The sequence below is a fragment of the Numida meleagris genome, chromosome 2 (genome assembly GCF_002078875.1).
Source record: "Numida meleagris isolate 19003 breed g44 Domestic line chromosome 2, NumMel1.0, whole genome shotgun sequence".
NCBI lineage: Eukaryota > Metazoa > Chordata > Aves > Galliformes > Numididae > Numida > Numida meleagris.
The window spans coordinates 105,484,873-105,500,105 of NC_034410.1; the positions used below are offsets into that span (position 1 = coordinate 105,484,873).

Genomic DNA, 15,233 nt, shown 5'->3' on the forward strand with positions numbered 1-15,233 from the left:
ACCTCATCTGTACATTGAACATTAAAGACAGATATTAAATCTATAATTTTCTCTTTTTTTTTTCTTTATGGATAAATGTTTGTATTGAAAAGAAAGTGCTTGGAAAAAAAAAAGCATTGAAAAATTAGCCTCTGCCTCTAGTTATTAAAGAACAGATCTGCAAGTGAAGCTTGCCTTGTAGCTTGCAATTTTCAAGTATCAAGGGCAGCAAATGAATGCCAATAAAGCAGCCTGCTGGCTAGGGCAGTAAGAGCTTTTCTCAGCTAGAAGCTATTTCTCCATATAGCAAATCCTTCCCTCCCTGCTACAGAAGATGAGAGGAAATAAATGGGTCAAGCCTGTGGAGTTAAAGCACTCTGAATTTGCCACCACAAATAAAATTAATTTCAAAAAGTTAAACTGTTTTAAATAATAATATCAAAAATACTTTTCCTTCCTTCCTTTTTTTCTTATTTATTTTTCCCAGTGCTTTTCCTGCTATAAGTGCTTTGCTACGCTATGTTGTGACTGAGTGTAAAAAATAAACCAGCACCATGAACTGATTAGCAACCATACAATAATAAAATAGCAGCCTTGAAGGAAAATGGAAATTTTATCTGATTTAAGTTTCCAGGGAAGCATTAGGAAAACTTCAATAACTAGATGAACCAATACAGTTTGGGGGCTGAGATTCTGGAGAGATCTGCAGAGAAGGACCTGGGTGTTCTGGTGTACAACAGGCTGGCTGTGAGCCAGCAGTGTGGCCTTGTGGCCAAGAAGGGCAATAGTATCCTGGGGTGCATTAATAATAGCATGGCCAGCAGGTTGAAGGAGGTAATCCTTCCCCTCTACTCAGCCCTGGTGAGACCACATCTGGAGTACTGCATCAAGTTCCGGACTCCTCAGTTCAAGAACGACAGGGAATTTCTAAAGAGTCCAGCAGAGGGCCACAGAGATGATGAGGGGCCTGGAGCATCTCTCTTACAAGGAAAGGCTGAGAGACCTAGGATTGTTCAGCTTGGAGAAGACTGAGAGATGCTCTTAAAAATGCTTACAAATACCTAATGGGTGGGAGTCAATGGACAGGGTGTAGCTTTTTTCTTTAGTGTCCAGTGATAAGACAAGGGGCAGCCAACACAAATTGGAATACTGGAAGTTCCGTAAGATCATAAGAGAAACTTTCTTTACTGTGGATAAAGCTTTCCAGAGAGACAGTGGAGTCTCCTTGTAGTGGAAATGCTGAGTCACAGCTTTAATCAGTGATTGAGCACCTGGTGGGAAGGCAGAGCCAACCCAGGGGAGCTCAGCTGTGTGCGATGCCCTGAGCGACCTAAAGGGGTGGAGCCAGGATCCATGCCTCCCCAGACCTCATTTAAGGGTTGGCAGTGGGGGCAAAGGTATCTTGCTAGAGGTTTCTGTGTACCAGAGGCCTTCCAAAGGTAAGTAGTTTCTCTGTTCACGGTTGCTGCATTGGAACTTGTTCTCGTTTGCTGTAGCCTAGGATCATGCCATCATGCTACTATCACTGTACTTTCCATCACATTACAGTATTACACTCCATCTGAGGAGATATTCAGGACCCCCCCGGGCACTTTCCTGTGCAGCCTACAGTAGGGAACCCTGCTTTAGCAGGAGATTAGACTTTGTTCTCTGGAGATGCATTCCAAACTCTACAATTCTGTGACTCTCCCCCTACTGAGTCAGTGGTTACTCAAGCTCTCAGAGAGAATGTGAACAATCCTATCTATGTGCAATTAGTAGACTGGATCCTTCTCCCAACTATCCTTACACCATAATTTTATAGCTGGCTTACCACAGCAAAGGTATACTTAAAAAAACAAATTATATATATAGTCATAGTAATTAGAACTCCTTTCCATTGTGTTTCCAGACATTCATTGTTAGAACAGGGAATGAAAAACTTTGCATAAAAAAAGATCTTTCATCACAGATAAATTACCTGATTTAGGTGGTGCAACAAAGTCTCTATTCATAAAGTAGATACTAAATTTATGTTTTTTCCCATTCCCTTTTGCTCCATTTTTTTTTTTCCAGTGGCATATCAGATTTAAACAGGTTATTTGGGTTAGAAATGAAATCATTTTGCATCCTCTTCCCCAACATTTGATCCAGTCCTGAGGACAGCTTAGCAGAAGATCTGAATCTAGTCCCTGAACTTTACATTCTGTACTTGGCACATCTGGAGCCCTGTTTACTAGGGCAGGATTTTGGAAAGGAGTCAATGGACCTGGCTCAGGCATTCACAGATTGCATAGCCTCAAGCAACTTGTCTTTTGTGCCTGTTTTTTCCTCCCGCTCACTGGTATCCATGTAGATAGAGAGGTTTTAGAGCAGTATGATATCTCACTATATTTGCGAAGTGCACAGCACAATGGATTTCTGGTTTTAGTCAATACCCTCATGTTCCAAATGACAAAGATGTCCTTTGGGTTAAGAAACTCCTGAGCCTCTACACTGGGTTAGGTTTGTCTGGGTCAGAGCTAACTTTCTTCACAATAGCCCATATTGTGCTTTGGATCTGTGGCTGAAAGTGTCATATGTTACAGACCAACACTTTGACACTGTTCAGCAGTAGCTAAGGCCTTCTGTTTCCCATTGTGCCTCCTCCTACAGAAAGTAGGCTGGGCCTGGACAAGAAGCTAGGAAGGGACACAGCTGGGTCTGTTGACCCATAGTGTCCGAAAAGATATTCTGTATCATATTATGTCATTCTCAAACCACATTCTCAATTTCTCTAAAATGAGCGGGAAGCTCTTCTGAAGCAGACAATACTCAGGGACCAGACTGCTGATCAGATGGGTTGAGTGATTACCTTTCCATCACTTTTTTATTTTGTTTTATTCCTATTAAACCCTACCTATTTTTTTCCTCACTTTTGCCCTTCTGATTCTCTCCCTCATCTTCCTGAGAGTAAGTAAGAAGATGGGAACTTGCCCATTACAGCCTCAAACTGTTTAAGGCCATGAATGTTTATTTAGAAAGTAGTGCTCTGTGCCTAATCTATTCTTCTGGATTGCTACATTTGCTATATTTGCTACATCTTTATCTGGTTTATTTATTACCAAAGCCAGGACACAAGGCTATGTGAAAGACTGATCTTGACCCATACAGTCATTTCATATCCTTAGGTACTTCAGTAATCATCTGTGTGGCATTGCTTGATTTGCGTCATTATTTTAGGACTCATTTTCACATGCCAGTAATTGGTTTTCAGTCGTGGATGTCAGGGCAGTCCTGACTCCAGTCTTCAATCAGCTCAGTTTTATGTAGGAAGTATACATCTTCATTATGAATAACTGACAAACCTCTCAAACTGAGAGGATTTTAACAAGTTTACAGTAAGTTTTTAACACAGGATAGGAACCTGAGGAAAAACAAATTTTCTCCAAGTCTGAATGGAGTTCTAGCAACAAAATTACTTCCGCTTACTGTAGTCAACAGGTACTCAGATCCTCACAGCAAGAATATCCAATTCCTTCAGTATAGCTGCTTTCTGATCATTTTTGTAACTATGGTCATATACATTTACATGCTCATCTGCTTTTCCTCATTCAGAAGATTCTCCGTAAGGGAAAGGCAACTTGCTTACTCATGCATTGGTTTTCTGGAGCTTGAGATATTCATCATGGCTGAGATGGTGGTGTTCTTCGATGACAAGGAGCGAGATGTCAACCTAGAAGAAATTATTTGACCACAGATCTTTCTTCATGTGTTCTGTCTCCAGTTTTCCAGCTGACAATGTCAAGTACAGTAAACAAATCTAGAAGTTACTTAGCTGGTAGCATTTTCCACTTTCACAGTCTAAAGTTGGTTCTAAAGCTGCTGCCCACAGCTGCTTGCCCTAGCAACAAAAACCACCCTGGCAATCGAAAAGAGAATAATGACTTGCCTTCCCAGTGTGAATTGTTAAGACTAATGAGGCCCAATGCATTGACACCACTGTCAAATTTGGTACTCTGGGCCCCAGATAGGATAGGACTTATAGGAGAATGTCATTTAATGTCCTTAAAGACCTCCTTTTCCAGAAGCTCCCTGGAAGACTGAAGGTTTTACAGGACAGGAAACCCAAGGGTAGCTGGAAAGATGTGGGGCTGTCTCAAGAAGGTCCAGTACCTGTGGTCCATGTGGATGAGGTGTACTGAGCCATACATCAGCTTGAAGCACTGGTACAGTAACAGTGCGGGATAAAAGGGTAACACTTTTCTGAAGGCAGACTTAGGTAGGCATACTCAGAGATGTGCCCATACTGGAAGGGACTGGCCTTATCCTAATAGCAATATTTAAACAGAAGTTATCATGTATTGAGTACAGAAGATGTGGCTAAGAAAAAAGATTACTCCAGTTATTTTTGGATACCCAACTCAGTCTGTGGCTGGAGAGAGTTCTTCACTTGAGCCATTACTTCCTTAAGAGGTTTCAGGGCAAGCAGACAGTAGGTGGCTGTGAGAGCTATACAGTATCCAAGAGAGCAAACTTGATTGTGATGCTTGGATCTATATTTGTACACACAAAAGTGGACTGAGATTTATAGTCTGTCCCTCACAGGATGGGATTGAATTTCAGTACGCTCTTAGAAAAGGAAGTTAAAGTTATGGCTGAATCCATGATTCTTCCAAAGAAGAGATGAATAAAACCAGTACATGGAGGTAGAAGCAGCTATAGATTAAAAACTCCATTAGTCTGCTGGAATTTGGCACAGATAAACCACTTGTGGGCTGAAAGCTAAGTATCTCTCTGAACGTTTTGAGAAGGATGCCTCTAAAATTGAAGGAGGCCCTAAACATTTCAGAGAAGGCAGCCAGAATAAGAGGATGTGGTACAGACAACATACTTGGAGAATGCTTAATGTAGGTTAGGTTTGGGGGTAGAGCAGGAAAAGGGGAAGGCTGGCAGCAGGCCTTGAAGGTCATTCAGTGACCCATAACATTTCTTCTCCCTCAAGAGAAGGAATTCATAATTGGAGAGGGAAGAAGATCCAGAGGGTAGGCCACTGACATAAATCTCTTACCACTCTTTCTTTAGCCTATTGTCCATATTTGGATTTAGCAAGGTTTCTGAAAAAGTGCTGAGTCTGCCCAGTTGAGAAGCATTCCTGGCTGGCAAACAGCCTTCTGGACAAGCTGCTGGCTGCTGCATACTGGCCCAACAAGACAGGACTAAGGAAGCTGAAACCTATGCATAGTTTTCACTCTTCCTTATGGAAAACGTGCAAGAGTTGTCCTTTGGCTGAATAACATCAATCTGCCACAAGGTACCTGCTTCATCCCCTCCTGACAAGCAAGAGACAGAAGTTGGAGTTATCTGAAAATAGAAGAGAGAAAAAAGGTACTTAGATCCTAGTAGACCTCTGAATGTCTGGAGAGACAGAAGCTGAGGGAACGACAATTCTATAGCAGAGATGAGCTACAGGCTTTCCCAAGCACGGTGAGTAGATGTGAGAAGAAAACGCATCTCTCAAGTGATGGGTTAGCAGCTAGGAAGGAACTGAAACAATATTCTCATATCCAAGAATAAGTGTCTTTTAAAAGACATCCAATAGATTTCTTCTAAATAAACACAGAGTAGCAAAATGGTGTTGCCTCCAGCCAGTTTAATATTATAAAATGTTAGTGACTTGGATCTTATGATTTATGGGCCACATGCTTCTAGTCTTATTGAGGAAATTCTTCATTAAAACAAAGCTCGAGCTAGATAAGCCTACTGGATTTACCCAATTATTTTGAGAAATGAGCTTTGGCTGTCTGCATGAATTGGACTGGAAGTCTGTTTTTCCTGTTTAAAGAGAATAATTTTTATAACTTTAAATGCTATGGTAGTTTAAATGTTGTAATGTTTCACAATCATGTATTTAAACACAGAAATATGTTTATTTACCCAAACAAAACAGAGGAAATGATTCCAGCCCTCAGGTTTTGAATTCCCATTTAAATATGTGAACATCAGTTCACAACTTAGAGATGTTTGTGTATCTATGTACCTTCAAAATACTCATATTTCATAGGCTTTTTCACATTAATATTCACCAACAGTATCACAAAAGTTCTTTTTCTTTTACATAACTGTAAGCAACAGTAATTCTAGAAACACTAGAGGAAAAAAAAGCATAGCAATGTCCACAGTTACAAGAAAAAGTGCACATTACTTGGTCACAATCACAGTCATTACTTGGAAAACTATATGTAACAAGTAGATATAAAATATCACCGATGCCTTAAACTCATTGTCAAAAATGGAATTACATAAAATTTTGTACATGAAATAAGGCAAATTTAGGAATGCACAAGAAACTTGTTATTCAACAAAAGCCAAACAACAGAACAGATAGTACAGTAAGCATAAACTAAAGTACCTTTTCTATATACTTAAAAATAAACCTGCCGTAGTGCACAAAGAAAACACCATTAATGTGTAATCAATATTATAAAATAAGAAATAGAGGGGTTGGGAAGAGGTGGGGGGGGGGGGGGGAAGAGAAGAGTTTCAGTATAGTTGCAGCTGCATCCATTTATATTTTTGTACAGTTTTTAGCTAGGCCTGGGAATTATACAAATCATTCCAGAAATGTCAATGACTTTCCTCTGTAAGAATTTTGCTTAAATTAAGGAAAATAAAATAAATACACACAAGAGTGCAAATTTTCAGATTGTCTCTTGCAACCTCTTAACATTCATCACCTATATCCAATCACAACTAGAGGGACTTGTCTAGGACAGCAGCAGTGATCATGGAGTTAGATGAGCTCACTGTAAGAAATCAACTTCTCATTTTGTTTACTCAATGATATGTCATCTTTTTAAAAAACCCTCAACTCTTTATTAATTGCTAATAAAGCTGCAATATATTACAGAATGGAGCTGAGAATGGTATGAATGCAGGAAATGCATGCTTCCTTTGGAAGGTATTCCATAGATGACAATTTACAGTACACAGGGGAGAATTATCCAGCATCAAGAGTTACTCGTTGTAGAAAGAATGTGGAGTTGGGGAGAAGGGCTCAGTCAGGGGTTCAAGAGAGGAAGGGGGACTTACAATAGCTCCTCAAAACGTTTTCAGGACCAGTGAAAAAGTTTACCAAAGTAAAAATGAAAAATCTTGAATGAAAACAAAAAATCTTTTGTTTGTTTTTTATAAAAATTACATTTTTTTAAAATACAAGATCCTTTTAATTGCAATTGTGCCCTGTAGCAACAGGACATTTGGCAACGGTTTGCCATATACTGCAGCTTTAAGTCCAATGAGTCAGTATCACATTCCACTAATATTGCACTTGGATCTTGAACCATTTTTCAAAAAACATCACAGCATCTTCTGTTTCCTCCACGTGTTAGAACGAGTTAATTTCTAGCCACTGTTTCGATATTTATGCTGACACACTAAAACAAAAGCAATAGGCTGGACACAGTAAAGTACCTCAGAAATACCAGAGGTCGAAGTTCACTTGAAGCACCTTAACACATCACTTTATGGATCAAGAACAGTGTGGCATTATGGTAATTAACTCTCCTAAAAGACTGTGCGGTAACTGAAGTGTGTGCTCTGGGAAATCAAAATGTCATTAGTGGAAACTCTGAGATAAGACCAGGCCCATGTGTAGGTCACGTGACTCAGTTCTGCTGCAAAATCAGGTTTTCCAGTTCATCTGCAGAACGCAATAAAAACGCAGCTGATTCCCGGTACCCTGCCACCAGCTGCCTCACAGCGTTGATTTCGGTGGGGCTCAGCTGGGGCCTGGAGCTTGTACTGCTGGAGGAGCCCGAGCTGCTTGCTAACTGCCTCTTCATACTGAGATCTGTTGGACCTGCAGGCAACAAAGGGAAAGAAAAGAAGGCTCAGATCCTGCTGCCAGAGACATTTCACCGCCACAGGTTTGTAACTACAAAACCACAGCAGCAAAACTGCGGATTTGTACTCTCAGTTGAGTGCCAGAGAGAAGCAGCGCATACAAGTAACAGTTCAGTTACCATTCCCTTGACAAGAACCACAGCGATTTGTTTTTGTATATGACAGGAGTCCTTAAAATTCTGCTTATGTGACGCAAGTCCTCTGCCAGCAGGAACTTAGCCCCTGGGGTATCCCAGCAGTGTAAGCTGCTTGACCCGACACTGATGGGATCTGCTGCTGGCAGGCAGGCCATCTGCACACTTGCATTCATTACCATGGTGTACTGAGCTTACACCCTCTAGATATCTATTTTCACAACTTTCTGTTGCTTCAATTAGCACATGGCCAGATTGCGAAGCTCTTACTGACATAGAGAAGTGGTCACTCACTTGAATAGCCCCAATGCCATGTGTTAAATAGCCGGTCATGAACAATCTGAGGTTGGTGACAATCTGGCTGGTATAGGTAGGAGCACACTGTAAGTTACTTGTGGGCTGCATACAACTGGCGATATATTGCAGAGACCCTGTCAGGTCTAAGCCCTGGCAAGAGACTCTGCAGCAATCACCACATTCTGCTGGCAGCTTATCCACTGTACCAATGTGCTCTCGTCAAAGAATGCTCTCAAGATCACGTTTGCTGCTGCAGAAGACAGCACTCCTGAGGGTAGGCTGCCGATTAATGCAGTCAGAAAAGCCACCTGCTATCACAAAGTCCAGCTTTCTGATGAACTTCCCTGGACCACAGTTATTAGCTAAGGCATCTAGTGCTTTGATGAGGTGTCTGCCTTCTCCATGTGACACAATGTAGTTGTTTTTTTCTGCCTGAATATTTATACAGGCAAAATTGGACTAAAGACTTTTTAAAACATATAAGGATACCAATCATAGAATCATATCACAGAATCGTTTGAGTTGGAAGGGACCCTTAAAGGTCACCTAGTCCAGCTCCCCTGCAAAGAACAGGGACACCTACAGCTACAGCAGGTTGCTCAGAGCCCTGGCCACCCTGACCTTGAGTGAATCCAGGGATGGGGCATCCACCACTGCTCTGGGCAACCTGTTCCAGTGCCTTGCCCCCCCCCTACTCTAAAAAAATGTTGCCTCATATCCAGTCTAAATCTCCCATCTTTTCATTTGAAACCATTTCCCTTTTTCCTATGACAAAAGCCTCTGCTAAAGACTTCCTCTGCTAAAGGAAGGTCCTCTTCCTTCTTACAGCCCCCCTTTAGATGCTGAAAGGCCACTCTCAGGTCTCCTCAGAGCTTTCTCTTCTCCAAGCTGAACAGCTCCAGCTCTCTGAGCCTGTCCTTGTAGGGTGGTGTTCCAGCCCTTCCATTCCTATGTAAGTAAATATACCAATCAGGAAGTTTATTGTATGCAAACCTAGATAAATTGCATTCATTCAGTTGACAGTGTAGCAAATCTATACTTCTATCAGGCAGAAGATCAGCCTAAACCACTATTAATCTTAATACTCTCCTGGGAACTGAGATCAAGTTATCCACAGCAATGCATCTTGCTTTCCTACGGGATAAACATCACTGTTCAGTTTCACCTGGAAAAACTGTGTCAGCGCCAAGGCTTTCACAGAACTGGCCCACTGGATACGCATTTCTCCCTAAAGAGGTTGGGATCATTATAAAATGATATAACCCAGCATATTCAACTTTAGAATACTAAACAGCAAAACAGAGCAATTTGTACTCTAGAGATACTCTTCATTAATCTCATCAGAACCACGCGATTCAAAAATATGTTTGCTACATTGAGCACTAGTCTCAAGAGTTGCTCTGATTTCCAGAAGCTGAAAATCTGGTCAAAAACATTACCTGTTTTTTCTTTTGTGTTTATGCAACAGTATGGCTCAGACCACAAAGAATGCTGAAATTGCCATGCCCCCACTTTCCCCGAAGTTAATGAAAACCTCCTCTCTAGTGAAAGCAGAATGGGACTATGAAAAGAAATTACTCAAACTGAAAGGGCCCTCTTAGATGTTCCTGGTTCCTGCTATGCAACTGGCATGAACACTACTTAGCCTTACAACTGTATTATCCAGTTTTACACTGGCATAAATGAGTTGACTTTAAATGACTTCCAGAGCACAAAGGATAAATGACCTCAGTGAATTTGTTTCAGTGTGACCATACGCTACAGGGAAATGATCATGGTGTGAAGAAGCACAGAGGATGCTTCCAAGAAAAACATTAAACCAACACAGAGCAGAGTATAGGAATCATAAAGCCAGCTGGACTGAGCAGTGGTGAGAAGCCATTAAAGACTTGTACATTTCTCGAGGCAGCGGTGGAAAAGCTACCACTGACATATTGAGGGCATTGTGCTCCAGGTAAACCTGCTTTAACTTTCATGCTCTTGCCTTGATTCTCATTTGTCTCATAGCCTAAAACACACACACAATATAGGGCAGAATGGAGCTGCTGTGGCAGAGCACATTTTTTTTTCTGAGAGGAAACTGAAGGGCTTTTCTCCTTTGTAATCCAGATTTTAAGTGGTTGAACAGAATGTTACTACACTCATAATTTGAAAGTGTATAGAAATGTTCTTGCTTACACCTGTGATGTTTTACTCATAAAATTTAAAGACGTATGGTAAAAGCACCACACTGAGAGGAAAACTAGGAGAATACCTGATGCTCAGCATGCATAAATCAGGGTAACTCCTCACAAATCCCTCAAGTCAATCTAGAGTACACAAAACAAAGACCTGGCCCTGTGTTCCTAGATATCCTGATTAACTATTATGAAGACAGTTCTCTAATTCCTCAAAATAGGTATCTTCGAATCACAGAATTGCAGACTCATTAAGGCTGGAGAAGACTTCTAAGATCATCTAGTCCAGCCATCTATCTACCACCAATATTGTTTTGTGTAAGTGCAGCTAAGAATTAAGAAATTAATTTCACCATGCTGCTTCAAACTATTTGATTTTTCTTTTATTTCTAAGGAGTAGGAAAATAGATTTTTCATTCACAAGGCAAGTTCTGCTTTGTTCTTAACAAGTAGTCACTGTCCTCCTTCCCTGCAAAGAAGAGCATCCCCGGCAATAAAACAAAGAAATCCAGTCACACAGAAAAGCGTTCTTGGCTATGGTTTCTGTATAGTGAATATACCCTGCCTTCCCAGGAAGGGAAACTACATGTGCTGTCAGAGAACTGAACAGAAGGAGGAGAAGCCACTCTTGATGTGAGGATAAGGACTTCAGTTCTTTTAATTTTGCAATGTGACCTCTATGCCTCACCTCCAAAGCTTGTCAATGACAGGCCAAGCTTTATATCTGGGACAATATCTCACTCACACACTCACCTCATGATGTATTACACTGGATTCAGCTTTTAATAGCTATGATAGACACTTACTGGCAATATTACAGATTATTAAAGATTGTTCAGGCTGCTTTATGCTAAAAATGCTTTAGCTTATCTGTAGTTGTATCAGTCATAACTAGTCCCTCAGGAGATAAGGAATAAATGCATCTTATTCTTGTAGTATAGATTTTCCTGTGTAATTTTGGTCAAACTAGCTATTGAAAAACAGGAATCTAGAACTTAATAAATTTCCACCACATTTCTTTATCCAGGCAAATAAATCACAGATATTCTGAAAGCTTCGTAAAATAACTGGTTACAGTAGACACTTCATATACCTCCATCTCCAGAAGCCATCACTACAGATGACTAAATATGGAAAAAGTCAAGTATCTTATGCACTATTTCTTTTAAGTAGAAGTATTTCCTCCATATGCTTAACAGTATTTATTAACCTGCCACTCTTCACAGGAACGTGGGAGTGTATCCTCAAATAGAGGGAAAGCCTAATCTGAATTTTTTGCAACAAATTTTGCAGTGTTAAGTTCCTCCAAGGTGGTACTGCGTGATTTAGCTGATTATTTCCCATCCTAGAGTATTTCAGGACAATTAAAAATCCTATATGCAACCATTAACAGGTTCCACAGTGTCTGTGGCAGTGTACAAGCAAAGATCAAGCGTATACTGTAATAGTAAGTCCAGTGAAAACTGGATATTTATTTTTCTTAGTGTGTACTACTGTAACTCATTATTGTCACCACCCATGTTCCTATAGCTGTGCGATGTTCTCTTAAGCAGTGGGTCAAACAAGTTCATGAGACAGATCCTTTCTTTTATAATTTCTGCAGCATATTTTCTGAAGACTCTGAGATACTGTTCTTCTGCCGCTTGGAGAGGCCACCTGGTTGACACTTTAACGCAGGAATATAGTACATTGACCACCTCAGTCCAGTTACACACACCTAATTTCCCTCATGAAATGAAATGGTTCTTGCTGGAATCACATCAAGCTGAACAGACAGAACTCTGAAAATCCACTCTTCATGTGTTAGACAACCACTTATCAAGTTAGCTGCTGGGATTCTGCCATTAAATACACTGTGGGCAAATAGCTTTTCTGTTAAGTTGCAGGTCTGAAATGAAGCCAGTTATTGCCTCATGCATTACTCATTAGCAATATAATTTATATTAAATTTCAAAATATGGGTCAGACATAAAGGTACTGTTACTGATAGCCTAGACAGTATCACCTGTCCCAGCAAAACTCCCTTTAGAATTGTAAACCACAGCTGGATAACCAGAAATCTTACAATTACTACTCAAGTAAAATAAATAAGTGAATAATAAATACGTCAATGACTCTCTATCAGTACCTCATAATAATTAAGAATAACAAATCATTTTTAAAAGCTGTATGATTTTAAGTATCTAAACTTCTACGCTTTCATTAGCGGCTAAGGAACCTCTTTCATCAAAGGCTTTCACGTGCCTTTTCTACTGCACCTATTCTCCTCCCATTTTTTTCCTCCCATAACTGGCTTCAAAAGAAGTGAATGTTGTACTTGATTCTCCTCTATTCCCACAAAAATAAGTAGAAAAAAGCTATCAAAACATGTAATAATAAATACATCTGATTTTGGAAAAGTTACATAATATCATAATGAAACATTCCTGTATTTGTCAATGTTTCCTGTCCTTTTACCTCCAAACAGAACAGATGCGACCTAAACTATAGTTTTAAGTGCCAGGAGATCTTAGATCAAGAAATCAGGGATCAACGTATTGGGCCTTTCAAGCTTCTTTCTCCGTCCTACACCCTTCCCTCTGGGAAACACATTTTCAGCTAACTTAAATAAACTTTTGCCAGATAATAGAGATGTCAAAACACAAGAATACCTATGGCTACTGAACATCATGCATTTTCAACAATCAACAAACACACTGATTTTCAATGGCAAGATTATGTGAGGCACTCCAGTAACATTTCATATCCATCACAGGAGATTAGTTACGTAGCATACACTTGTCTTGCCTGAATGACTGTCTCCCAGACTTTGTACAAAGGCAGAAAAGTAAGACACTGTCTGATTAATCCACAGACATTTCATCACAGTTCCCATGGTGGGAGCGGGATAATACTTGCAAATGCCACAATGGCTGACAATTTGAAGAGGAGGAGGAAGAAATATGACGATGATCTTAATATACAATTCAGACAGTATTTCACAGAGGGAAATTCCCACTTTTGCCACAACATATGGCAATTTCTCCCAGCATCGCATTTTGCCTTTTTGAAATGGAACAAGCACACCCTCCCAGGTTCCTAACTCTTATCAGTCTTGTTCTGTATCTCCGTGATAAAGAGAGGCTGCTTTGCCTTTCCTTTCTAGTGCCACTTAGATTTCAGAAGGATTGCACCAAGAACACAGAAAACTGTACGAGAGTAGAGATGTAAAGAGCTGGAGAAGGCAACTGCAGTGAAAACCCTGCTCACCCCCTGCATCATGGCCAGCCATGCTGTGGGTGACCCAGACAGCACTTTAAAAACTAGCTGGATTCTTGATATTCTCAGTTGGACTTTCTTTTTTAATTACTTATTTCTACTTTATTACCAAGAAACCTCTACAGAATATTCAAATGCCGAGATTTTACAGAAGGTTACAGCTTCACCAAATCCGAACACATTTTCTCAGAACAAAGTCCCCAGTTCCATGACAACTCCCCCTGCCAATGGCTGTTCCTGGGCCATTTCATAAAGGTGCTGGGGCTCCTCATAAGCACATGGGATAAATGACGTGCCTTCCCAATGACCTGCGGCTAAATTACTTTTGATGAAACAACTTCAGAAATATTCAGCCCAGAGCTGACTTCTGGATGGAAAATTTCAATTCAAGTAGTTAAAGCTCAGCAAAGTTTATAAACAAGGAAAATAAGATTGCATAAAGGGAAGAATGGAAAAGACATACAGCAATTTTCATAGAAACATAAAATGTCTTGGGTTGGAAGCGACCCAACAACTCATCAAGTTCCAATTCCCCTGCCACAGACAGTGCTGCCAGCCACCAGATCAAGTATTAGATCAGATTGCCCAGGGCCCCATACAACCTGGCCTTAAACAGCTTGAGGGATGGGGCATCCACAACCTCTCCAGGCAACCTGTTCCAGCACCTCGCCACTCTCTCAGTAAAAAACTTCCCCCTGACATCTAATCTGAATCTCCTCTCCTTTAGTTTAAAGCCGTTCCCACTTTTCCTATCACTTTCTACCCTTGTAAAAAAAGTTGATTACCCCCATGTTTATAAGCTCCCTTTAAATATTGCAAAGCCACAATGAGGTCTCCCTGCAACCTTCTTCTTTTCCAGGCTGAACAAGCCCAGTTTCTTCAGCCTGTCTTCATAGGAGAGGTGCTCCAGCCCTTGAATCATCTTCATAGCTCTCCTCTGGACACTCTCCAAAAGCACCATGTCTTCTCTGTGTTGGGGGCCCCCAGACTTGGACACAGTAGTCCAGTTTTCTCACATATGTCTCCTGTTACTACAAAGGTCGCATTATAAACTGTCAGCATTTGAGACACTGCTGTCTGTGAATTCTCTCATAACTGCTGTTAGCAGTATCATCCCTTAAATACTGTTATGCCTGACCATATCCAGCATCTCAGTACAAGAATGCTACTGTTTTACAGGTGCCAATGTCATGTGGGTTAAAGGGAAGGATTAGGATTTGCCAGGAAGACTTACCTGAGTTGGAGGGAGACTGGACATTTGTGGAGCCTGGGATGCAGTGCTGAGTTGTGGCTGTGGTGGAAGATGGCTGCAGATCTGTGTAGAGAAACAAGAGACAGAAGAACTGCTTTGTCATATCATAATACAAGGGAATGTCTTGCGTGGCCAGTCTACCATCCAGTCTGAAATGCAATCTCTTTTTACACACACAGTTGGAAATAGCTGACATTTCTGCCTAGAAAACCCAATGACAGAGAAGTAGGAGTCCCCAGATCACCTCAAGGAAGCCCAGGAATGGCAGTACAA

General features: G+C 40.7%; 1 protein-coding gene across 2 annotated transcripts in view; it reads right to left on the minus strand.

The window, feature by feature from the left end:
• NOL4 (nucleolar protein 4) overlaps positions 7,407-15,233 on the minus strand; it is a 157,265-nt gene continuing 149,438 nt past the window's right edge. For both annotated transcript variants that reach the window (XM_021388676.1, XM_021388674.1), the window contains 2 exons: positions 14,943-15,023; positions 7,407-7,798 (listed from right to left, as the gene is read on the minus strand). In XM_021388676.1, coding sequence (XP_021244351.1) covers positions 7,605-7,798; positions 14,943-15,023 — 275 coding nt within the window. In that variant the 3' untranslated portion in view covers positions 7,407-7,604. The remainder of the gene's footprint in view (positions 7,799-14,942; positions 15,024-15,233) is intronic.